Source organism: Leuciscus leuciscus, assembly GCF_965113295.1.
Source record: "Leuciscus leuciscus genome assembly, chromosome: 1".
Classification (NCBI taxonomy): Eukaryota; Metazoa; Chordata; class Actinopteri; order Cypriniformes; family Leuciscidae; genus Leuciscus; species Leuciscus leuciscus.
In genome coordinates, this window is record NC_138725.1 from 34,096,445 (window position 1) to 34,123,148 (window position 26,704).

Below are 26,704 nucleotides of genomic sequence, written 5' to 3' on the forward strand. Positions count from 1 at the left end.
CTGTGTTTTCAGTACTGATTTAATCGGAACTGTCATTTCATTTGACTTTTACATCTTAGAATTATTTAATCATAGTGAATATGGTCATGAGGAAAGTCATCAGCAAAGTGATATATCATAAAAAAAAATTTATTATCAGAATCCGTAAATTCACACTCACCTGAACTGAATTATTTGTTTCATCAATCTTTTCCGCCTCGTCCTCCCTTCTTTCATATCTATCTCTCCGCTCTCGGTTTGCATCTGGTAATGACAGTAATCATGGATGATCTGATCACAAGTTTCAGGCAAAGAAATATAGCTGTTTATACTTGGTTTTAACATGTCTCTGATTTTGACTAGCCATTTATCAATACAGAACCAATGTTTTGTTTTATTTCTGTTTTTGACCATGACAAAACATAACACTTTTTAAATTGTGCTAATTTACTTATGTTTAATAGTGTTTAATTAATTCAAGCAATAACATACTTTACATGTGAACAATGCCATTTGCCCTCACATGCCCCAGCTAACAAAGACTGTTCCCTTAACTTTTGCTAACGTTCTGGCAACGTTCTCTCAAACTTTTGAACAAACATTCTTTGTAACGTTAATAGATGTTTGTACAATGTCATCGGGTCTTCAAAAATGTTCTCAAAAGATTAGCACAAAACGTCATATACATTGTTTGTAGGTTTTTTAAATGTCCTCATAATGTTGGGAGAAAACATTCTTTGAACAACATTCCTGTAACATCCTTAAAATATTTAGAATGACAAATAACTTCAAATTAATTATGTTGTGATTGCTGATTTACTGTAAAAGAACATCCTTGGATGTTTAGCCTGTCCTTTATTGTTCCTGACTTTTCTCTTAAATTTAAATAAAGGTTGCGCAAGCGTTAGAATTAAACTCTTTCGAAAGAATGTTCATGAAATCCCCATATATTGTCATTAGTATTTGATGAATGTTCTCATAATGTTGGTAGAAAACAATCTTAGAACATTCTTTAAAAATTAAGGATCGCTAAATGTTTGGCTTGAAAATGGTTTAAGGTTGGATGTTACACAGTAGGGATGGGACGATTACCGGTTTCACTATAAACCACGATAAAATTTACTGACGGTAGGGCTGGGCTGTATGACGGTATATATCGTTACTGCGGTAGGAAATGTCAACCATAACTGATTTTTTTATTCCATGTATACCGCGACATGTAAATAATTGGGCGTGGTTAACTCACGTGCAGCGCAACCTCAGACACTGAGATATCCCTCTGGGCTTCTTCATAATTGGGTCACACTTAGCTTCCTCCCGCCCGAAAACGGACGAAGCCTTAAAATTTCACTTTACTTTTTCCCAGGATAACCAATCAAATATATATTTGTTCTATAATGTTTTCTGATTATTATTTAGAATTTTTAGAATTTTTTATGATACTTTGCATTAATTATATAATTTTTATGAGCTATTTTTTCCATTAGAATTAATATATATATTTTTCTTTTATTTCTTTTATTTTATTTTTCAATAAATGCAACATTTCACATCAAAATAGAGTGCAGGCCTAAAAAAAAAAAAATTTCAAGTGAGAAGAGCGCCATCTAGTGGCTTCAAAATGTATTAATTTATGTCATGTCCTATAACCGCCTATAGGCGGCCTATAGCTTTTTTATTTATTTATTTGATTTATTCCCATTCGGAAAGAAAAAAATTAATTACTAAGCAACCACTGAATGGAACAACACAAATTATATATCATTTTAAAGCTTAGGATCTCAGCTTTTTAATGCATCTAATTACTTTTATTAACTCCTACCGAGTGCTGAGTAATCCCTCTAAAACCGAGTGTACCGCCAGCAGGCGCCACCTAGCTGCGAAAATATTCATTACCATATTTTTCTAAAATCTTGCCTTGATTAACACAAAGTTGATGTCATTTGAAAGCTTAGAGTCTGAGCTTTACAGTGAATGTATCCACTTTGAAACACTCTTAAGTATTGCTGAGTTATTTGCTGATAAATAGAATTTCTTTTTTTTCATAATCTATAAAATAATTTACTGCAATGTGTCAAAAACATCATACAGCTCATGAAACATTCACAGATAATTGAAAATGGCACTTCATTTTTTACAGCATATTATTACAATTAAAATGAGCCCAAAATTAACATAATCTATTGCTTTTATGACAAGATATTCTTCATGGAGAAAAAATTGCCCATGAGGGGGTGTCAAAGACTGTACAAAAAGGCTATCTCTTTTCCAAATGCTGTAACTTTTGATTCCTTTATCCAAATTTTTTTTTTTTTTTATCCAAATGAAGCTAACATGTAGGGGGACTTCACTAAAAAAGAATTTTCCTCCTACCTTATTTCCTTCCGGAGTTATTCCTTGACAAATAAGAAAGATATGCAAAATCATAATAAAAATTATATATATATATTGTCTTTTATCCGCCATTTCTTGGCAGGACAATGTCTAAATGTAATGTAATTTATATTTTCAAAAAATTTAAAAAGAGTTCTTTCAAACGATACCTAACTTTTGATTCTCCTTGCTATAGTTTTGGAGTTATTATGATTATATAATTTTTATATAGTTTGGGGCAAAATTTGCTGTTTCAGTCTTACCAGTTCATTTCTCTGTGTGTGTGTGTGTGTGTGTTTGTGTGTGTGGGTGTGTGTGTGGGGGGGGGGGGGGGTGTCTTATTTGCACTCTTGATGTTTTAGAGTGTCACCCCTTCATTGCTGTACACTTTTTTTCAGCACAGTTGCTGATCTGTAGCTTGTACCACCAAAAGTTTCTCTGAGTTTTCCTATTTTTTCGTATTTCCCATTCATTTCCTATGTCGCCCGTTTTCGGGCGGGAGGAAGCTAAGTGTGACTTTTTTTTTTACGACCCTTTAACATATCAGAATCATCTCCTTGATTTTTTTGTGTGTTCATATAGGTAATACAACAAAAGTCACCAAGTTTCACCCCCATCCGATGAAGCAAAAAAATTAAACAATTCAAAACGTTCAAGTTTTCGCCCGTTTTCGGACGAAGAAGCCCAGAGGGATATGTCAAAGAAACAGGGAGAAAGCAGATCAAGAGGATCCACAAAGGAATTACATTTTCTAGGGTTGTTAACGTGATATTTTCGGGGGAAAAGGCGCAGCAGTCAAATAGAGCAGTGCAGCACCTAACGTTATAGGCTAGGCCTACAGTTTAGAGGAGTGCACGATCGCAACGGGGAAAGCATGAAGCTTACATGACAACAACAGTTCATACATCATATCGTAACGAATAGAAATAACCTTAAATAATGTATAGTTATCTGCATCTTTCCATCTCTTACAGTATATAGTTTAAACACGAAAATCGCATTCAGCATGACACGCATAAGCGGTTACCGTGGTAATGAACAATCTGCTTGTTAAAGCGAATGTAGCCTATTATCCTTTATCTGAGGCAAAATTACTAAATATGCAGCGCAAGTTACATTTCTAAGAATGTAGCTGATAAAATCTTCCTTTGATTCGACGTGATTACAACTTCACACTCAAATTAACCGATCGCATTTTACTGATGACTCGCATAGCTGCCAACCCTCACATTTTTACTTATATCATTAAATAAAGTTGTTATAATAATAAAAAATAAAAAAAGCATTATATTTAATTTGAGTTATTTTTAACCTTAAATAGGCTACTGCCAGCTGATAGGGCTCTCTGTATTTACAACATTAGGCGAGTTGTTTTTTCTTGAGAAAAATGAATGCCTATATATCTTGTGTAGCCTACTATTTATCAAAATGAGTCAATATATCAAATCACAAGAATTGAATTGAATTGAAATAATAAAAAAAGGCAGCTTACCAGAAATTGTACCATGTAAACATTGTAACATGTTGTCACTAAACCTAATAAAATTCAGTTTAGTTACTAAAATGTTTTGACAATCCCAATACACTTATTGTATTCCGTATTCCGCCATAAATCTTACTCCAAGCAAAACTCAAAAGTTGGCAGCTATGTTGATGTAAAAGACGCGTGCATGCACACACACTGAGAGGGAGCGGGTGTGTCAGTGTTGACATTTAAACTACTTAGTCAACACTAACAGTAGCTGCAGTTCGGTTTTTATACTGCTGTTCTCCTTCTAGTCACTTCTGAACTTGATGAACGAACTTCTCTTGATTAAAGCTCCAGGTGACGGGTTGCCAGATATCACAAAAAGAGCAAAACAAGCCCCTTAAAAACATGGCAAAAATGTACCGGGGAACACATTAAACATAACTAGTAGCCTACTAGCCTACTAATATCCTACAAATTTAAAAGGAAGTAACTAATTAATTATGATTCAAATAGTTCAATATAAAATATTCAGATATTATAAACTGATTGATGAAGTAAAGCAATAACATGAGATTGAAAAATTATTCAGCAACACTTCATTTAAAGTTTAATTGCACCTACAAGTTGTATTTAATACTAATCAGTTGGGGGAAGTTAATCTAAAGTTGATGAGTTTGTTTTATTTACTATATTTAGCTATCAAAATAGTTTACCAACGAAATAATTTACCAAATTCATTTTTAAAGTATTTGGGTTTATTTATTATACAAAACCTTTTTTGTTGATTTTTCGAGAATAACTACATATATAAATAACTATATCGTGAAATATATCGTTACCGTGAAATCAAATTAGTGAAACAGAATTTTGGTCATACCGCCCACCCGGTAAGTATTATCGTTTAAAATTTAATTATAATTAAAACCGTGTTTGATTATCGCGATTTTAATAACTCACTGTAACTTAAATCCTGTCCAACCAGCTGACGCAGGCGCAGCGCCATTGTTGGGTTTTTTTTAATTCGAGAAGGAATGGCGGAAGGCAGTGACCGTGCTCGGGAGATTTTTCAGCCTTTTAAGAGGATTAAATCTGAGGTGTGGTCATATTTTAGCTTTTACAAAAGTCCTGAGTGAAATTTAATCGAGGATGGTCACTACAATAGGGGGGAAACAGTTCAGATCTGCCGAGTCGTCTTATGTGACCATCGCCCATTGTTTCTAGCGAAAGCAAGGCAGGTTAACTTTGACCTCAATACCAAAACTACGTCTGGGAAATAATTGGGCACAAAATGTTGTTTTGAGTTGAAATATTTGATCTCACTGACTTGAAATAAACGTGAAGCTTCTGCGAAGAAAAGTTTGCAGCAAGTGGCTTTGAGCCAAAGACAAACAAACAAGTTCAAACAAGAATATTACACTGTAAAAACGAACTTTTTGGTATAGTAATATATATTAAATTAACCTTCATAATTTTTACTTTATAAAATTAAAATTCAATGAGAACTAGAATTTTCTAAGTAAAATTTTAAATATCTACACATTTAATTCATGTAATAAATTAACTGGTTGGAAAGAGTAAATCTTATTATATATTTGCTTGTAATATTTAAACATTTTATAGTCACTTCACATAAACATAGTAATTTTAAGTAAATTTTAATCGAAAAGTATAGCGCGTTTGAATCCGCAATGCGTGTTTGGACAAGACAGTCTGTAACTGCCACTTTGGGTCAGGATTGGCGAGCTGCTGCGTGGCTGCTTTTTGTCGTGTTTGAGGTAAGTTTGTCTTTCTGTTTTACATTTAATAAAACATGGGTCTGTGTGGATTTTGATTGATGATTCTTGTTTAACTTACTTGACTTAATAAACATTAATGCTCATCTTATAACATGACCTCATTATTACTGTAAGTTGTAAGTTAACGCGTCTGGGTTATCCATTGTACATTAACGTTATAACCCTTACGTTTCACTTCCTACATTAGTTAACTTATATTTAATCGGAAAAGTTTTCAATAGTTTTATAGATTCGGAAAGCACTGTTTTTCGTGTAAAATTTTTAAACTGATTGGATACCGTTGTAACTGCTTAGTTAGCTTGCTAACATTAGGCCTTAAAATTAACGTTAACTGCTTTCCTGCTGAAGTAACGTTATACTGTTGACTATGGAAAAGTTTTAAATTTCTTACTGAATATTACCCAGGAACGTCTACACATAAAGCTACAATATTTCAATCGCACTAAATCGTGCATAAATGAGGTCTCAAAATAAGCAGGGCTGCGTTTGGGCATCGCCATGTTAGTATGCACTGGAATTTAGAGAATAGGATCTGTTGGATTTACAACACGTAAATTCATCCACTTCTCCCAAAATACGTGAAAGTAAGAGGCCGGTGAAGTGGGAGAAAAAAAAAGAAAAGAAAACTTTATAGTTACTTACACAATGTGTGTGGTAACTTAGGTGTATGTAACTTAAATGCCTGAAATGCACTAGGCTATATAATCACACCGGTTTAATCGTACGCATCAAACAGTTAACATAATCGAAACCATATGGTCTTTTTTTAGTATACATGTGTTCATTCTGTTGTGATAATGAAGTCACTTTCTATTTTTGTTTCTCAAAATAATTATATTTTTTCTTCTAAACTGTATGCAGGAGGACAGCTACAGTGACATCACTCAGCACATCATTAAAATACTGGTCGTCCATGGTGCTGATGGAGAACTTCAAACATCGAGATCCAATCGATGTATCCATCCTTCTTAAACTCTCCCCAAAAGTTCAAAGATTAAAGGGATAGTTCACCCAAAAAGGAAAATTCGGTCATCATTTACTCTCCCTCAAGTTTTTCCAAACCTATATGATTTCCTTTCTTCTGCTAAACACAAAAGAAGATATTTTAAGGAAGGCTGGTAATTAAACAGTTGCTGGTCCCCATTGACATCCATAGTATTTTTTTTTTCCTACTATGGAAGTCAATGAGGTCCATCAGTTGTTTGGTTACCGACTTTCTTCAAAATATCTTCTTTTGTGTTCAGCAGAAGAAAGAAAGTCATACAGGTTTGGAACAACTTGAGGGAGAGTAAATGATGACAGAATTTTCATTTTTGGGTGAACTATCCCTTTAAAGATGAAGTTGTAGTAAATGCTATGGTATGATAGAATTGTTTAAACATTCAGCTGTTGATGTTTTAATACATTAAAGTTGTAATGGTATTCTTTAAAGGGTTAGTTCACCCAAAAATGAAAATTCTGTCAGTAATTACTCACCCTCATGTTGTTCCAACCCCGTAAGACCTTCGTTCATCTTCTGAACACAAATTAAGATATTTTTTATTAAATCTGAGAGCTGGCTCACTCCTCCATAGGCTTCTAAGACACTATAACTTGCTGGCCCAGAAAATGTATTAAGACATCGTTAATATAGTCCAAGTGACTCCAGTGGCTCAATCTTAAGTTTATCAAGCGACGAGAATACTTTTTGTGCGAAAAAAACAAACAAAAATAACGACTTTATTCCACTATTCATTTCCTTCTCTCTGGGCCTCGAGTTTTTTCACGTAGTAAAACAGCGCAGCGCATATGTGTTATACGCCACACGCATCACACACATGACCAGCGTCGGCCAATAGTGAGCCTACGTGTGACGTACAACACAGAAGCGCTGCGCTGTTTTACTACGTGAACTTACTGGGGGTTTTTTGCGCACAAAAAGTATTCTCGTCGCTTTATAAACTTAAGATTGAGCCACTGTAGTCACTTGGACTATATTAACAATGTCTTTAATACATTTTCTGGGCCAGCAAGTTCCAATCCCTTAGAAGCCTATGGAGGAGTGAGACAGCTCTCAGATTTAATCAAAAATATCTTAATTTGTGTTCCGAAGATGAACGAAGGTCTTACAGGGTTGAACAACATGAGGGTGAGTAATTACTGACAGAATTTTCATTTTTGGGTGAACTAACCCTTTAAAGTTCACTATTTCAGAGTGCTCTTTTGAATGTTGAATGTTTTGCATGAATTTGTTTTTAAATACATTTTTATGTTTAAAACAAGGGTTACAGTATAATTCTGAAGTTTTACTGAATGCACCTGTGTCAAGAGATGACTGTGAAAGTCCATTTTTGAATGAAGAACAATTTTGATGACTGAAATAAACTGTTTAATTGTATTTTAATTGTGTGATTTGTGAAAAATATAGAGAAAATGTTCATTTATTTATGTTCAGGATTATTTATAAAAAAAAAGTAGCAATGTTTACATAATTATAGGGAGTATTATAATTTCATAAAACTAAGTAAATGAAAACAAAAAAAATTAAATAAAATCTACTTATTTACTTCATTAAATGGTAAGATTTACTTCATAATTTCATAAAAGCAAGCTTCCTAATTATAAAACAATAAATAAACTTTACTTAATTACTTTAAATAAATATAGCTTCTAAATGAAATGTAAATAGGTAATTTTTACTTAATTTCTTCATGAGCGTTACGTTCAATACTAAGTAGATTTTACTTGATAATGACACTTAAGTTGTACTTGATATTATAGCAGTAAAATTTACTTAAAATATACTTGTGCAAATTGTTACGAGGATTTTATTAAGTAAATCTTACAAGTAGTTTTTTTCAGTGTAAGAGTGACATTTAAGGGACCATAATGTATATCATTGTACACTTATTACACCAATTTTTTTTAACCACATAATTACGGGGACATATTGAATTGAGATTAATGTTTTAAATCCATTTTGTACAACATACAAAACAATCGTCCAGACAAGATGATCACAACAATATTATCAAACTCTGTAAACAATAAATCAACTCTGATTTCATTTTCAATACAATCAAAAACGGAGACGGCAAGTTGTATTTGAATGAAACGAGAGAGCGCGTCCGTTGTGAGACATGGATGTGCGCTGTGTTATAATGTGTTATAATTGACGACGGTCATTATAAGGAATGAAATGCCACAGAAAATAATCTTGCTTAAAAAAGAGCTGCTTGTTTTATTTGTTGTTTGTTGAATTTCTAATATAAAACTGTTTTAGTGTGAGCATCAGTTCTTTTTGAACAATTTCATCTCGTTTTAACAAAACCGTGATAATATTGATAAATCACGATAATTTTGGTCACTATAATCGTGATATGAAATTTTCATACCGTCCCATCCTTATTACACAGCATAATCCCTTGTGTTTTCAGTTTCAGTTTTCAAGACCGTTCAGTGTGACCATTCGTCATGACACCTGATGTTAACGAGTAAAATCACTGAAGAAAAGAGGAACAAACATTTGAAGTCACCATTGTGCTGACCAGTGTTTCCTGTAGCTGAGCTCTTGACTCTTGATAGATTTTCTAATTTTTCTCTGGCTGCTATATTAATATGTTCAGAAACAATTTTATTGCATCAGGAGAATCAAGACATCAGATGATTTTGTTAATAATGCACTTAAATATTGTTCTACTGACCATATGATACTACTGTGAAAAATAGTTTTTCTGAAAACTACAAACAGGTTTTGAGCAGGAAGTTAATAACAAATGTTACATATACAATCCCAGACAATCAACATTCGGCATATGAAATACAACAATGGTGACATTCTTCATGCTGGCATACAAAACTAATTCATGGCTCCCAGCATGCATTGCGGCATGTATAAATTATGCAGCTGAATTATTTTACAATTTATATTTGAATATTTTTGATTGTCACCATTTTTGAGTATGATGAGTGTTGATGTCAAAGTGTGTCTCAACTTTTGCACAAGATATTGTAGTACTTTCCGAAGATTTCACACAGTTCTTTTCTGTATTACAGCAAAAGATAGTTATCCCAAAGACTAAAGTTTTTAATTATTCATCTCCATAGTTATTTACATCAGTAATGAAAAGCGGCAATTTGACTTGTCTTTTCATCAAGCTTTTTTAATACAAAATTATTGTCTGAAAACACCCACAATTGAAAAAAAGCACAACTCAAGATCCCAACTAAAGCAAACACTGATCTCCACAATGGTGACCTCAAACGAAACATTTTTAAACTAACATCAACATCTAAACCTCTGTTGATTCTCAAAAATAACTTTTGTACATGTATTACAAAAATAAAGTCAGCCTGGTTTGTATAAAAGGTGAAGCTGGTAATGCAGAGTTTGTTTGTGGAGTTGTGTAAAGTAATCCAGGGGCCTATACCATGAAGCCGGTTTAGGTGGTTAGCCCAATATGTTTCAGTTTAGTTTAGTTTAGTTTGCGCCAACCCTGGGTTTTAGGCACCATGAAAGTGGTTTGGCTTTTGGCAGTGTTCATCGCCATAGTAACTTGCGCTCCACGGCTAACCTGGTCCGGTTCAGGTAATGTTCCAGTTAAGAGGTTGCAAACCGAACTTGGACCAATCAGCTGTGAGCAAAGTGACACGTCTGATGCGATAAAGTCACTGCACCTGTTTCCACTCCAAATTAAAAATCACTATAGCAAATGATTTTTAAAGACAAAATTGTTCGGCTTTTAGTAATGCTTATTTAGAATAATAATTTTGTATGAATTAGATATTATTTATGTCATTTTTGTACCCTTAATCGATCACACATGTACAATTTTAATTATTATTCTACGTGATATCCAAGTAAACCTGTAAACGCCCCACTGGCACCTCAAAACAAACCTTCAAACTCAGGCTACGTTTACACGTGGATGGCTATTTTCATAAACGGACATTTCTCCCCTCTTCGTTTTCAAAAATAACATCGTGCACACGAACCTGTGTATATGCTGTCAAGAGCATGCCAAACCTGTAGGTGGCAGTGTAACGAGAAGCTCAAGCCCACCTTAGCCAATCAGAATCCCGAAAATGGTCACATTCTGTGACGTCGCTGCCTAAAACTCCGTTTTTCTCAGTTTACATGCAAACGTGCAAACGAAGATTTTCAAAATCTCCACTCTGGCCGGAGTTTTTAGAAAGAATCGGTTTCATTGGCGAATCCTCCGTTTGCGTGTAAACGAAGGGTGCAAACGAAGGGAAATGTCTCCGTTTTTCAAAATAACCATGTACGTGTAAACGGGGCCTCAATCATACCCTCTGCTTTTCAATGAGTTGGAAGACACGCGGTGAGTTTACCTTGGATTTACCTCAGAAGAAGAAGAACGCGATTTGAAGATAAGAAAGACTTTCAAGGTAATACATTTATTCTCACTTATATTAGTTAGCGTTACTGTTGCATAAACTACACATCGTAGTTGAACTGGTGCTAGACTAAAATGTATGAAATAATCGACGGAAACATGGTGAAATATGAAAAAAATGCGAAATAAATATACACATACAGTCAAGCCAAAAATGATTCAGACACCAAATGTAATTTTTTATATTTTTTTTACAAGTGGGTGCAGGACACTATGGTTTATTTATGTAAGTGAGGATAGCAAAATAAAGTAAACTGTGACATATTATACCCAAAAATTCTTCATACAGTGACTAGCAGTAAAATTTATACAAATGTGGGACCAAAAATTATTCAGACACTTTGACCTGACCATGTTTTGCTGAAGTGTTTTTCTTTAATTGCTAATGCGACCTTTTTACACACAGACTGAACAGAATGAAGCATTGTTTGGTAATTGTTTGTGCTAAATGTGTATTATCTAATTGTGTAGTTAAGTTTAACAGCTGACAGATATTCAACATAATTCATTTGTGAGACAGTCTAACAGAAGGATGGACAAAACCAGTGAAATATAAACTGATTTAATAACTCTGAGTTCTTATCATATTTTATTACTATTTTCTATAAACTATAGTGAATAAACTGTGATAATGTGAGAAATGTTGAACGTGTCTGAATAAATTTTGGCTTGACTGTACGACACGAGGATGTTTCTATGCTCTATAATATAAAACACAGCATGATATAAAAGTAGGCTAGTATAAGTGTTTACACTAACATGATGAATATTAGAATGTTTGGACCAGTATTTACTATGAAATACTGTGTTCGTGGATTTCGGCTCAAACGTAGATGTTTATAATGTTGTAACAATGATGTTTCATATGAGGAGCGGCTCGATCGCTTCAGTAAATGTTCTCTGCACGTGCTGGGAGTATGAGCGCTGGGGATTTTGCAGTGCAGAGAGTTTGGCTGTGTAGGGTCCCAGCCAGCAGAGCCATGTGGGGCCCAAATGGGTTTGACCTGGGCTAACTAACTGGGACCCAGCCAGTTTTGCACCTTGTTTCCATGTAGGCCCCACATGGGTTTGCCCAGATGAAATGAACACTGCTTAGTGTGCACACTACAGGCTGTTTAATGTAACACTTAATCAGTGTTGGAGGTAATGAGATAATTAAGTGATTGAATAATGATTGAGCATTATTGATGAACACCTGCTGTTAACAAGCAGAATCACTGAAGGAAAGAGAAACACAAGAACTACTTCCAGCCACAACCATGGATGAAATCAACTGAAGATAAAATACATCAAATCTCTCAAGATCTGATTAAACAACTCCACAAACAGCATTACCAGCTTCTGATAAAAAGAGATAAAAAGTCGCAATTATCTTTTACAATGTTTTTTTTCTGTGGCGGAAACAAGCTTCCATACCTCCTGGCCTCTTCCTCCCATCCATCCTCCCTGACGCGGACCGTTACGGTAGGGCCGGCCCAGCTATCGGTAGGCGCCGGCGGTGCTGCGGTAGCCTACCTGAGAAAACGTTTTGGAAAAGACAGGCTGGACGCAACCAACTCTATAGGAGGGGAGGGGAGAACTCCCTCACATGGTACAATCCATGCAGAGGTTGCACGCTGCGGTGTCAGAATGCGGAACGTGTGTAGCCTAATGTAACCAACGTGACAAATGTAAAAAAAAAATAATAATTATTTCCTCAACTGGCCCAAAAGTGAAGCAGCCCACCGGGAATTCTCCCGATTCTCCACCCCGGGCCTGAACTTCACACATAATATCAGTGAGTTAAGCCACTACATGATGATTATATTCTTATCATCAATCAGCTTACAGCATCTGATTATATTTTCTCTTGCTGTTCTCACCATAACAAACAGATACAGCTGCCTGAGAAAAACTAATGTTAAAAAGTCAAGAACCTGATTAAAGCACACACTAATCGCCACAATGGTAACATCAAATCAAACTATTACTTTCAAATAAGTAATCAACATCTAAACCTCTTCTTAATTCTCAATAAGAACTTCTGTAGATGTCTGACAGAAATAAAGTCAGTCTGGTTAGTAATAAGTGAAGCTGGTAATGCTGTTTGTGGAGTTGTTTAATCAGATCTTGAGAGATTTAATGTATTTTATCTTCAGTTGATTTCATCCAAGGCTGTGGCTGGAAGTAGTTCTTGTGTTTCTCTTTCCTTCAGTGATTCTGCTTGTTAACAGCAGGTGTTCATCATTAATGCACAATCATTATTCAATCACTTAATTATCTCATTACCTCCAACACTGGTTAAGTGTTACATTAAACAGCATGTAGTGTGCACACTAGCAGTATTCGTTTCATCTGGGCAAACCCATGTGGGGCCTACATGGAAACTGGGTGCAAAACTGGCTGGGTCCCAGTTAGATAGCCCAGGTCAAACCCATTTGGGCCCCACATGGCTGTGCTGGCTGGGGTGCATTGACAAGAATGAGACTTTTTTTAAGCCGTTGAAAGACGCAACCAATGACTTGGGAGTCAGACAATATAGCCTTGAGTGAGTCTCTAGTTCTGCCGTGGTCCATAAAACTAAGAAACCACTGTGAGACAGCCAGGACTTACAGCATTTTCACTGAAATTGTATTAACTTGTGTGCAACGTCTGAGCGAAATAAATGTTTTTCTATGAATTTGAGGAAGTGAAAAGCTCAGAGTTGAATATGAGTTGTCATCATTAGTCTAACATGGTTTGATATTTTTATTTGTAATTAAGCATAATTTAAATATTTTCTCACTTACATGTTTCTTCAGCACAAACCAGGTGCCGTCCATCATTCATTTGCACAATGTCCTCAAACGTCTGCAGAAGATCATCAGGAGAGCTGATTCTCTGAAGACTGAAGTGTCTGTTTAAGCATTTCTGAATGATTTTCTGTAGGATGTCATTGGTTTTAGTCGGCTCTTCTGTTGTGAGCACCACAGTGTGTTGATAAACCTGCTCAGAGAAAGAGTCCAGCACCTTCTCCACACACTCTTGATCTTCTGTTGAACACTGCTCACATTTGAGGAGCAGAACGATCACATGAGGTCCTGGATCAGACAGATACACACACTCTCTCACTGTTTGTGTGATGTGACGAAGTGACAGATGTGTCTGGAGCAGCTGAGGACTGTTGATGATGGTCACATATCTGTCCTTCAATCTTCCTCCGATTCTCTCGACAACATCTGGAGGAGCTTCACTGTCAAACGCTGCTCGTCCCAACAGAAAGTTTCCAACTCTACTGTTTTCTGACACACTCTTCCCCAGCAAAACGATTCTCATATCGCTCACTGAAACACATATGATATATAACGTTATGAAAAAATAAATATACAAGCAAGAGGCATATTGTTCATCTATATAAAGACTTACTGTCAGGAGGTGGCTCTTTGCTCCATCTTCTCCTGCGAGGAGGATCGTGGGCAACAACCTCTGTATAAAACAAAAGTATTTCATTATATTTGACTCTCATCATAGTAATGCACTGTACGAAGAAAAACAACATATTTAAACTATTCTTACAAGCAGCAATATATTAGTCATAGCAAAAGTGTGAGAAGCTGTGAAATCAGATTAGAGTACATAATTTGACCAGATAGCAACATTGTTTCGGCCCAGATCCGGCCCACATCTGGCACTTGTGGAATGCGGATCTGGCCCACATGCAGCGTGGAATGACGGCACTTGGGTGGCCCACTCCTGTTTGCCAGATCTGGGCCACAAGCAGGCCATAGCAATGCCACATGTCAGCCAAGAGCAAAGAAATAAACCAGAACTGGACTTTATCTGAGCCACAAAATCTGTGTATATTAAATATAGAGTCATCTCATCCTTAATAAGCCTGTTAACAAGCAGAATCCCTGAAGGAAAGAAGAGAACAGAAAAAGAGACAAGCAGAAACACAAGAACTACAACTGACTTCAGCCACAGTCTTAGATGAAATCAACTGAAGAGAAAAGAAGACATTAAATCTGTGAAGATCTCAGCAGAGGAGGATTAAACAACTCCACAAACAGCATTACCAGCTTCACTTATTACTAACCAGACTGACTTTATTCCTGTCAGACGTCTACAGAAGTTTTTATTGATAATTAACAGAGGTTTAACTCTAATATGTTTCATTTGTAGTCACCATAACAGTGGTTAGTGTTTCCATTAGTTGGGATCTTAACTCTTATTATATCTTTTGTCTTTCTTTGGCTGTTGAGACAGTGTGTGTGTCAAACACATTTACAGCAGCAAAGAAAGCTAAAGTGAAATGAGATCAGGTAATGATGGTTACCTGTTGATGGTTTTATAATCATCATGAAATAACCTTTTTCACTTATGTTTATGGAATCTAACAATTGTGTTGATCCATTAATATCTTCACATCACAAACTCTGTGTTACTGCAGAGTCCAGAAATATTATAACAAGTTAGCAGAGTTTATCAAGCATGAGCACCAATAAGTCAGTTTAATAAGACGCACACAGACATCAACAATCAGCGTATGAATCTCAACAATGGTGACAATCAAAAGTACTTTGTTGCAATGCATGCTGGGTACCAGCATAGTACAAAACTCCCAGCATGCATTGCAACATGAATAAATTATGCAGCTGAATTGTCCTATAATTTTGTTTGATTCTAAATATTTTCTTACATTTTTTGCTGTTGTTTCTGTTGTGAATTAGTAACTTTTCAGTGATGTTCTGAATTATTCTTTTTATCAAAATATTTGTTATTGTCACCATTGTTGAGATTCATACGCTGATTGTTGATTGTGTTGATTGCTGATTGCGTATGTCAGCCTAAACAATTTTTTTTAATCTCATGTTTGATAAAAGCTTTAAACTGACTGTTATAATATTGCTAGATCTCATTATGCAGTAACACAGGGTTTGTGATATGAAGATATTAATGGACCAACACAATTGTGAGATTCAAAAGACATCAGTGAACGAGGTTATATCATGATGATTATAAAACCATCAACAGGTAACCATCATCACCTGATCTCATTTCACTTTAGCTTTCTTTGCTGCTGTAAATGTGTTTGACACACACTATCACAGCAGCCAAATAAGACAAAAGATATAATAAGAGTTAAGAGCCCAACTAATGGAAACACGAGTCACTCTTATGGTGACTTCAAATGAAACACATTAGAGTTAAACCTCTGTTCATTCTCAATAAAAACTTCTGTAGACGTCTGACAGAAATAAAGTCAGTCTGGTTAGTAATAAGTGAAGCTGGTAATGCTGTTTGTGGAGTTGTTTAATCCTCCTCTGCTGAGATCTTCACAGATTTAATGTCTTCTTTTCTCTTCAGTTGATTTCATCTAAGACTGTGGCTGAAGTCAGTTGTAGTTCTTGTGTTTCTGCTTGTCTCTTTTTCTGTTCTCTTCTTTCCTTCAGGGATTCTGCTTGTTAACAGGCTTATTAAGGCTGGGATGACTCCATATTTAATATACACAGATTTTATGGCTCAGATAAGGTCCAGTTCTGGTTTATTTCTTTGCTCTTGGCTGACATGTGGCATTGCTATGGCCTGCTTGTGGCCCAGATCTGGCAAACAGGAGTGGACCACCCAAGTGCCGTCAGTCCACGCTACATGTGGGCCAGATCCGCATTCCACAAGTGCCAGATGTGGGCCGGATCTGGGCCGAAACAATGTTGCTATCTGGGCATCTCCTACCCCATTGAGGCAGTGAGCTACAAAATACCCAAAGAAAATGGCACTTTTCCTGGAGTTCATATAAAGGTAAGCAACACATTTTTAATGAAAACTTTTTATAGAGTATGTTGTTGTGTTACTGTTTATATAATTGAAAACAATGAAACATATTATAAGGTATAGTTGAGCAGACAAGCTAACATGACATGCAATTGGAGTCCACTGGAAACAGAAGTCTTAGCATTTTATACAGTGTTTGAATTTAAAAGAATTAGGGATGGCAGTTGATAATTTAACAAACGTAAAATACTGTACAATAGTTTTTCAACCTCAACCTGGTCTGTATGATACTTGGTAGTTCAATTTCCTTCATTTAATTTCTTGTGTAGCTAAAAACATAATTTTTTTTCTTCATATCCAACTTTCCTGTGCAGGAACCCTGAACGAAGGTTGAAAAGGCTGAGATGAAGGAAACCAAACGTCTACACATTCCTCCAAGACTGCTGAAGTTCCTGTATGAACAACTGAAAACCCATGTAAAGTTTAAGCTTTTGTCAAATCTCTTGATGGACCTTTAACTGAACATACCGAAGAAGTTGTTCACTCCAAAATTAAAATAATGTCATTAATTACTCGCCCTCCTGATGTTCCAAATCTGCAAGACTTTAGTTCATCTTCAGAACAAAAATGAAGATCATTTTAATGAAATCTGAGAGTTTTCTCTTCCTCTGTTGACAGCTTACGCAACTACCACTTTCAAGCTCCAGAAAGGTAGAAATTACTTCATAAATTTAAGGTTAAACCACTGGAGTCACATGGATTACATTTATGTCTGTATACCTTTCTGAACCTTGAAATTGGTAGTTGGGTAAGATGCAGGGACGTCGTTAGGCCTATTTTAGGGAGGCTGAAGCTACCCCAAAATGTTCCTAAGCCCCCCTAAATGATAATAAGAACAACAATAACAATTCGATTTATCAATAACCGTATCCTCATTCATATTTAGACGCAACCAATTATATATATCCAGCTACAAAAAATAGCAGAAAAGTCGGAAGTTGGACAGAAGAGCTGCCAACTCTCACGCATTCACAACGAGACACACGCAATTGACACTTTTCACACGCTCTCACGCCACACATCTATTTTCTCACGCACAGAAAAATCGCGAAGCAAAGAGGACACGGAGACCGACAGACAGAGCAGGTTACTTTATGATATAAAAGAATCTCAACTCTCAGATTCTGTCAATTTTATTACGAAATTCAAACAATAAATACCGTTTTGGCGTTTGTAAATGTGATGTGACGGATCCCTAGCGCACATGAACCGATCATCTCTACTAGCTAATAGTAAAAAAACACGAACACTGTTGAAAGATACAGTAGTAGGCTACAATTTACCGAAATGTATATTTCTCATACATAATATCGATCAATCAGTGTTTTTTTATCAGCGTGAAGAGGTCAATAACATAGCTGGAGAACAATTATGTCACATTTACCTCAGGAAAGCCATTAAATGACAATAATATAGGCTAGCAGGTAGTTGGCAAGAAAAAAAGAGCTATAGAGAGAATTTTGCTAATAGGGCTGGGCGATATATCGCACGATATTGTTAGGCGCATCTCATCAGTAAAGCCGGTTCCCTTGATTAGTAGTAAATCACCATCACCTGCTTTCAGATGGAGCGGCATTTAGGGCTGAGGAGATAATTAAGTGATTAATTTAGTGATGATTGAGCATTATTGAAGACACCTGATGTTAACAAGCAGAATCACTGAAGGAGAAAATCACAAATTGTAAGTTACCATTAAGGTGATGGGTGTTTGCTTTAGTTGGGCTCTAGACCATTATATGTTTACTTTAATATTTACTGTTGTTTGTCTGCTGTTATTGATTTATAACAGTTAAATGAGCAAAGTAAAATGTTATGTTATAGTGTTGGTCATGTTTTGACATAATCATGCTGTGATCTGAAAAAGGAAACTTTTTGAGATAGTTTGGTTAAACTTGTTAGCAGCAGTTTTGTGATTCTTCAGCCTGTATTTTACTTATAATTCAAAATATTTCATAAACATTGTTCTGATCAAAAGACATTCAAATAAATTCAATTAAAACACAGACATCAATAATCAGCCTGTGAATCTCAACAATGGTGACAATAATAAAGCATGTTGCAGTGGCTGCCACCAATCACAACTCATTAATGGCTCCCATCATGCATTGCGGTATGAATAAATTATGATCTGAATTGTCTATTTAATTTACTTTTCCTAATTGAATATTCTGCTCGTCACCATTGTTGAGATGCATAGACTGAATCTTGACATCTGTGTGTGCCTAAAAGAACGATATTTTTTTTTTAAAACAACTTTTAAGAAATCCTTTATATTATATCAAAAATTCTGGGCATTTATGCAGATTCATTAACCAACAACATAAATCAAAGTCAGAAAGAAGGATTTTAATGAGTTCAGTGATCAAGTTCAAATGATGATTGTCATAATATAACCAACATCATCAGATCACTTTTTTCTTTGCTCAACTGGTGATTATAATTCAGAAACAACAGACAAACAAAATCTAAAGTTAATAATATAAGGGTCAAGAGTCCAACTAAAGCAACCATTGATCGTCATACCGGTAACTTACAATTTGTGATTTTCTCCTTCAGTGATTCTGCTTGTTAACATCAGGTGTCTTCAATAATGTTCAATCATCACTAAATTAATCACTTAATTATCTCATTAACTTAAACACTCTTGAGTGTGGACTCATACACTCCCAGGAGTGTTAATTTAACACTGGAGTTTTTGCTGTGTACAAAGAGCCGTAGTTAACTGACAAGCTGAGCCATATCGCATTAATTATCGCTGGCGATACGTCCGCGATATTAATGCGATATGGCTCAGCTTGTCAGTTAACTACGGCTCTTTGTAGTAAATGCCGCTCCATCTGAAAGCAGGTGATGGTGATTTACTACTAATCAAGGAACCGGCTTTACTGACGAGATGCGCATAACAATCTCACGATATATATCGCCCAGCCCTATTTGCTAAATATGTGTTCTATATTACATATTTATTGTATTTTTACTTATATCACTAAATAAAGTTGTTGTTATTATAATTAAAAAACGCATTATATTTAATTTGAGTTATTTTTAACCTTAAATAATACTACCAGCTGATAGGGCTGTCTGTATGTTTACAGCAATGGGTGAGTTTTTATCTTGAGAAAAATTAACGCCTATCTTGAGTACCTAATATTTATCCAAATGAGTCAATATTAAATCAAATTACAATAATTGAATTGAATTGAAATAATAAAAAAGCGTAGCTTACCAGAAATTGTACCATGCACCATAAAATGTACATACTATTTTACACTTAAGGCCCGTACACACCGGGACGAATTTCGCGCGCGATATTCGCCGACGTTTAACGCCTCGTGACTAAACAAAGGGCGCCAATGTGAGTGTGCACACCGACGCGAAAAACGCCACGCGTAAAAGCGTAATTTTTTTTTAAACGCCTCGGGTTCGTTTTTTTGGTTTGACGCGCCGCGTCAAAAACTATCCGACCAATGAGATTGGCGCTTTTGCTCACGTGTCTGGAGCTTCTGAAGTTACAGTAAAACACAACTTGGGGGCGCTCAAACACAAAACGGTCTTGCCGAGCACACATATGTAACAGCGAAGAAGATATACGCCAAGTAGCGTCTCTGCCGGGAAGAAATGACGAGGAAGATGCAAGGCAAGATGAATGTAGAGCTGCTGGTCTTGTTGGTGTTGGAATAAAGAACTATATGACAAACGCGACAGCGACTACAAAAATCTTGTTAAAAGAGAACTGTTATGGAGTGGTATTGCAGAGTATATACTGTTATGGAGTGGTATTGCAGAGTATAGACTGTTATGGAGTGGTATTGTATTTCTGTTTTACATTAAGCGCCATCTAATGTCAGGGAATGAATTTGCATGTTCACTCGGCTCATCGTCAGCGAAAAACGCTTGGGTGTGAACACAAAAAACGCGTTAAAAAACGCTGGCGAATAACGCGCGCCGATATTCGTCCCGGTGTGTACGGGCCTTTATGCTATAAAGCCTGAAATGGGCACTTTTTGTGACCGCAACCCTATCATTTTCACCAAGCCTATCAAAGATATGGCTTACCTTTAGAATTTGAACTAAAATCAGTATTCTTATGATTGCTCTGAACATTTCTGACTAAGTTCAACAAACATTAAATTACTTATTCATAAATAAAAAAAAAACGAAAAAAAAAAAACTTTAATAAAAATATAGGTGTGACGGGGTTGAGACTAGGGTAACAGGGTTGAAGAGACAAATACAGCTAAACATATACATAGTTGTTTTTTACTCAAATTCACTGTAAGATTTTCTATAAACGCAAGTTACAAATACCCTGGGGGCTAAGCCCCCCCCCCCCCTGTCTTCCAATCCTAGTGACGTCCCTGGTGATGTCAATGGAGGGACAGAAATCTCTCAGATTTCCTCAAACAGATCTTAATTTTTGTTCTGAAGACGAATGGAAGTCTTGTGGGGTATGGAACAATATGAGCAAGAGTAATTAATGACAATTACAATTTTTGGATGAACTAACACTTTAAGGAAAATGGTGTTCTCTTACAGAAAAATGGCATCAACACTAACATTTCCCTCTACTACTGACTGTCTAAAATTGACTGCTATTTTTAATGATAAAAGCAACAGACCTGTATTCATAATCAATTTTTTTTTGTTTGTTTGTTTCTGTATTGTATTTGTATTGTATTTGAAAATGTTTTGAATCTTGACTTTCAGAGTTTCTGAAGTTTTTTTCAAAGAATTTTGTGAGCTTTGGTGCTCTAAAAACTTATTCCACAATACAAGCACTTTTTAATGGTGCTTTGTACATGGTTTCATTTATCTCATATATATATATATATATATATATATATATATATATATATATTAGGGGTGGAGCCGAACCCGAATACGGTATTCGGAAAGGCACAAATAACATGGTTTTTACAAATACTTATTTCAAACAAATACTTTAAAAAATATTTGTATTCGGGAACAAGAAAACCGTTATATCAAAAAGTTGCGTTTTCTCATGAGACCGCAGTACATGCCCGGATGAGTGAGTGAGAGAGAGAGAGTGACGTTCAGTCGGGGGAGGGGAAAAGAATAAAAGCGGTAACTGACACAGGCTGCTCCTCACATCTCCATTCTCCACACAGCAACAGAGCTCGCTCGGCTGAGCGAAAAAACGTAACTGCGTCACAATTTTGTTTAATGTTTTTTGTAGCTTAACTGGGTTCCAAAGGCAATTTTTAACTTTCAGGAAGCGGAGTTTGATCGGGATATTATTTCATTACGCTGCAATCGGGTGCTCTGTGTACGTAACGCTCTGTGTTAGCTTGGCTATTTATAGACTGTTGACAGAGTAACGTTAACGTTTGGTTAAAAAAGTTAAAAAATGCTTGTGTAGTGTCGAATTGTATGCACTTGTGGGAGTTATATGCCACATATATGCTTATATGCTATATTAACTTATGACAGTTCAGCGGGTTTTTTTTTTTTTTTTGTTTGTTTTTTTTTGCAGACAGCAATATGTAGGCTATAGGTTAGTTAACCTTAGCATTATAGCATAGCTTCCAGTCACTCATTAAATTAGATGAAACTCCCCACATGGATTTGGGCAACCAAATAGAAAAGAGTGTGGCTGCTGCTGAGCCATCTCTTGGTCCTCCACTAGCCAAAAAAACATTCTCAAGTTCTGTGTGGAAACATTTTACAGTCAGTGCTGCAGATATTACTAAAGTGATATGTAATGTGTGCAAAAGTCAAATCAGCAGAGGCAGAGATATCAAACATCTGTCAACATCTGCTATGCATAATCACATGCACTTAAAGCATCCTCTCCTGGTACTGTCTGCCAACCCCACCACAAGCACAAATCCCCCCACCAGCACCAAATCATCATCACAGCCATGTTCTACCCCTGCAAGTCAGTTTCAATCACCTATATTAGCTGCATTTAATGCAAAACAGGCTTATCCACCCAACCACCCCACTGCAAAGCAAATAACAAACACAGTGGGAGAAATGATTTGCCTTGACCTGATGCCCTACTCAGTAGTGGAGAATAAAGGTTTTCGCAAGCTTCTCAATGTGGTTGCACCTCGATACCAACTACCATCTCGTTGGCATTTCTCTCGCACAGTTATACCACAACTTTACCAAGATGCGAAAACAAAAGTAAAAGAAGCTCTCTCAAAAATTGAAGGGAAATTTGTGCACTGCACGTCTGACATCTGGACGAGCAAATTTTCCACAAATGCATATCTTTCTCTCACTGGCCACTGGATAGAATGCAAACAGAGTCCACAAGGAATAGATGAACATAAACGTGTGACAGCACTTCTCAAGATGGAGGTTCTTAATGAAGATCACACAGCAGCCAACATTCTATATCACCTCCAGGCCATTGTGAAACAATGGCAAGATGATGTTGGAGCGAAATTTTCTGTAGAGTATTTTGTCACAGATAATGCCACTAACATGGTTAAGGCAATGGCTGATGGTAACTATGTGCACATTAGGTGTATGGCTCACAACTTACACCTAGTGGTAACAGCTGCTCTAAAGGAGTGCCGGGGAGTGACCAATGTGATATTGATTGCTCGCAGGATCACTGGGTTTGTACACAGATCAAACAAAGCTGTGAACAAACTTCACAAAATCCAGGAAGAGCTTGGCCTTCCCAAGAACACTTTGGTGCATGATGTGTCAACCAGGTGGAATTCCTCCTTCCACATGCTCCAGCGGCTGTTGGAGCAGAGACGATCACTGACTGCCCTGAGTGCAGAGATGGATCTGGGAGGTGTAATGTCACACCATCAATGGGAACTAGTGCAGGCCACTGTGAAAATACTACAACCATTTGAGGAGGCAACACGCACTGTGTGTGAGGATGTGGCTTCTCTGTCTTCTGTTATCCCTTGTGTGCAGGCTCTCAAGAGTGCATTAACAAACTTAAATGTGCATGCGGATGTACAGGCTCTTCCAGGGGCTCTTAAAATGGTGACCACATTGCAGTCTCAGTTGGCTCAGCGCTTCCAGGCTGTCTTTGATGACCCCTCTGCTCATTACTTTAAAGCTACCTTACTGGATCCCCGATTCAAGAGCTTGCCCATGTCACTACTTAGTACATCAGAGTTTGACAGGCTCAAGGCAGATGTGGCTGCAGAGGTGGATGCAGAACTCCAAGCGGATGATGTTTCTGGGGTACCTGAAGATGCCAGTTCATCCTCAGTTGAGAGTGAGACCAGTGGGCAAAAAAGCCTCTTTTGGGGGGCAATGCACAATCTTGCTAAACCAAAAGCCAAATCTGACTCATCTGGTGATATGACCTCCCTCAAGATAGTTGAGAGCTACTTAGCTGAGGACAGCACTGAATCACTGACCTCAGATCCTGCAGTGACCTTCTGGTCAAAAATGATGCAGCCACAGCCAGCTCTGGCTCATGTGGCAATGAAATATCTCACCTGCCCCCCAACAAGTGTCTCCTCTGAAAGGATCTTTAGCACTGCAGGAGATATTGTGTCCCCACATCGCTCCAGACTGCTCCCCTCACATGTGGAGGAGCTTGTGTTCACAAAATACAACATGGAGAAATTTAACTGAGAATATGTTGGCAGAAGATATCTTCTTCCAAGTGAAATATGGTTAAGTTATGGATAACATAAAAAAAAAATTAAAACATAAAAAAAACATAAAACATTAAAAAAAAAAAACATTTAAATAAAACATAAAAACAAAAAAACCTTTGTGTCTGTTTTTTTTTTGGCAGAAAGTTTAAAATAGCAGGGCTGTATCTTTTAGTTTATAAGAGTATTATCTATAATACAACTTTTGTTCTGCCAGATCTCCAAGTCAGGAGTTGATAAAGTTTAGTTCTTGGAATTCTGTGCATTAGAAAGAAGTTATTTCAGAAAAAGAACAGTTCCTTTGAAGTATTATTTGTTTTTATTTTGTCTGTTCAGCGTCCTCTAACAAGGACGGGTGGTGGTGGGGTTCATAATGTTGTTCACAATGGTATTTTATTAGTTGTTGGTTAGCCATCGATGAGTTGGCTGTTATGTTATTTTCTTTTCAATGACGTTCCTTGTTACATTTTCATTCTGTCGGTTCAGCGTCCTCCAACAAGGACGGGTGGTGGTGGGGTTCATAATGTTGTTCACAAATGGTATTTATTAGTTGTTGGTTTAACCATGGATGAGGTAATGGCTGTTATGTTATTTTCTTTCAATGATGTTCCTTGTTACATGTTCATTACTGGATTTATGGAAAAATATCAACCAATATTTCCATATCCATAATTATTATAATAGATTTAATTAAAGAATACTTAGACTATAGCGTAAATTAGAAGTGTAACGCAAAAACCCCCCGCAATTTTTACGCCTATTTTTAATTTTACTCGAATACAAATACAAATACAAATACTTTTTCCCCCTTAACAAATACAAATACAGATACAAATACTGGCTGCTCTGCACATCCCTAATATATATATATATATATATACCCATTGAATGAATTTAAGAATGTTTACATGAGAATTTGTACAAAAATAAACCATTTTCAATTTGTATATGTCGTTCTTGAATTATTTGCCACCAAAATATATGCTATAAAATTTATAGAAATATAGAAATTTCTGTATAAGGATTATCCGTTAATAGTACAGAAAATGTACTGTTGATATACAGAATTTTCCGTTTTAGAGGTGAAGGAACTGTCCGTAATTTAACGGAAAATGTCCTGGTAATTTTCCTGCCAGTAGGCCTACATTATCCGTTTTTTTACGGAATTATTTTTTACACTGTAGGCCAGATGAGCAAACCCTGTCATGTAGCACTTCATTTATTGATGACGACATCTTTTATACTACGTCGGCCACTGTAGCTTCTCCTTCGAGTTTGCAAAGGGAGAGAAAGGCGGTGAGTGACTACATGTTTGCAATTCGCAAACATCACCAATAGATGCCGCTAAAAAGTACGCACTGCACCTTTAAATGACAATAGTCCAGTGATCATGCAGTACGAGTAACAGCAGTCTAATAATAATTTATGAATGATTTTAAATGCATAATAAGACAAACATTTGAACTACTTTGTCAAGTAGTTGCAATGCATATTGTGTAACTAGTCTTTGTCGGCACTTTGCACCTCACATTGTGACCATACGAGCACACAGTGAGTGCTGTGACTTTTAGCTCACTGTGATTGTGACCACATCACGAGTATCCTGGGAGCAAGGTGAGATCAAATTGTTGACTGGGACAGCCTCTTACAAGTTAGAAAGAAAAAACAAAGCTAATCCTCCATACTATTCTGTTTAGCAATGTGTGTTCATCAGATTTAAATTTTTTCCTGGTTAAATAAAATAAGCCTAGTACATAAAAACCATAAGACACAACCGGACAACAGTGGTTATATATAAATATAGTTTAACTTTTGATCGAAATTATTGCTAGGGCCCTTTCAGTGTTTGTAGGTAGGCTACTAAAGCGTCACTACTAAATTCTACGTCCCTGCGATTATGCCAACATCGGTACAATTTGACACGTAGCACAGTTAGAAAATTGAACATAAACTAAACACTTCACATCAGAAAATATTTCAGCTTCCACAAACAATGAATAGTCTTTTATAAACGAGGACTGGTAGGCTACGTGAAAAAAAAAAAAAACGAAAGTGAAACTAACTGACTGCAGCTCGCCTCATAACATTAATAAAAACATTTAGAATGAAACTAAACTCGTGTTTTAGTGTTGTATCTCACATTTACGTTTCATATAGCAAACATTTACCTGTATTATAGTCCATAATGCTTAGAAAGCGAGTTCCGTGTTGACAGCAGTTGAAAGTCGTATAGCCTATGGGAGGAGTCAGTCATGATAGAAGCTCATTTGTCTGTGGCTCACACCATACACTAGATGT

The 26,704-nt window shown here is 36.3% G+C and overlaps 1 protein-coding gene across 1 annotated transcript in view; it reads right to left on the reverse strand.

Moving 5' to 3' along the window:
• The window catches only part of LOC309477383 (interferon-induced very large GTPase 1-like), a 31,875-nt gene extending 5,171 nt beyond the window's left edge, over positions 1-26,704 (reverse strand). Inside the window, exons 1-4 of the mRNA XM_082140642.1 lie at positions 26,575-26,704; positions 14,400-14,459; positions 13,784-14,317; positions 161-243 (exon numbers count right to left, since the gene is read on the reverse strand). Coding sequence (XP_081996768.1) covers positions 161-243; positions 13,784-14,317; positions 14,400-14,459; positions 26,575-26,590 — 693 coding nt within the window. The 5' untranslated portion in view covers positions 26,591-26,704. The remainder of the gene's footprint in view (positions 1-160; positions 244-13,783; positions 14,318-14,399; positions 14,460-26,574) is intronic.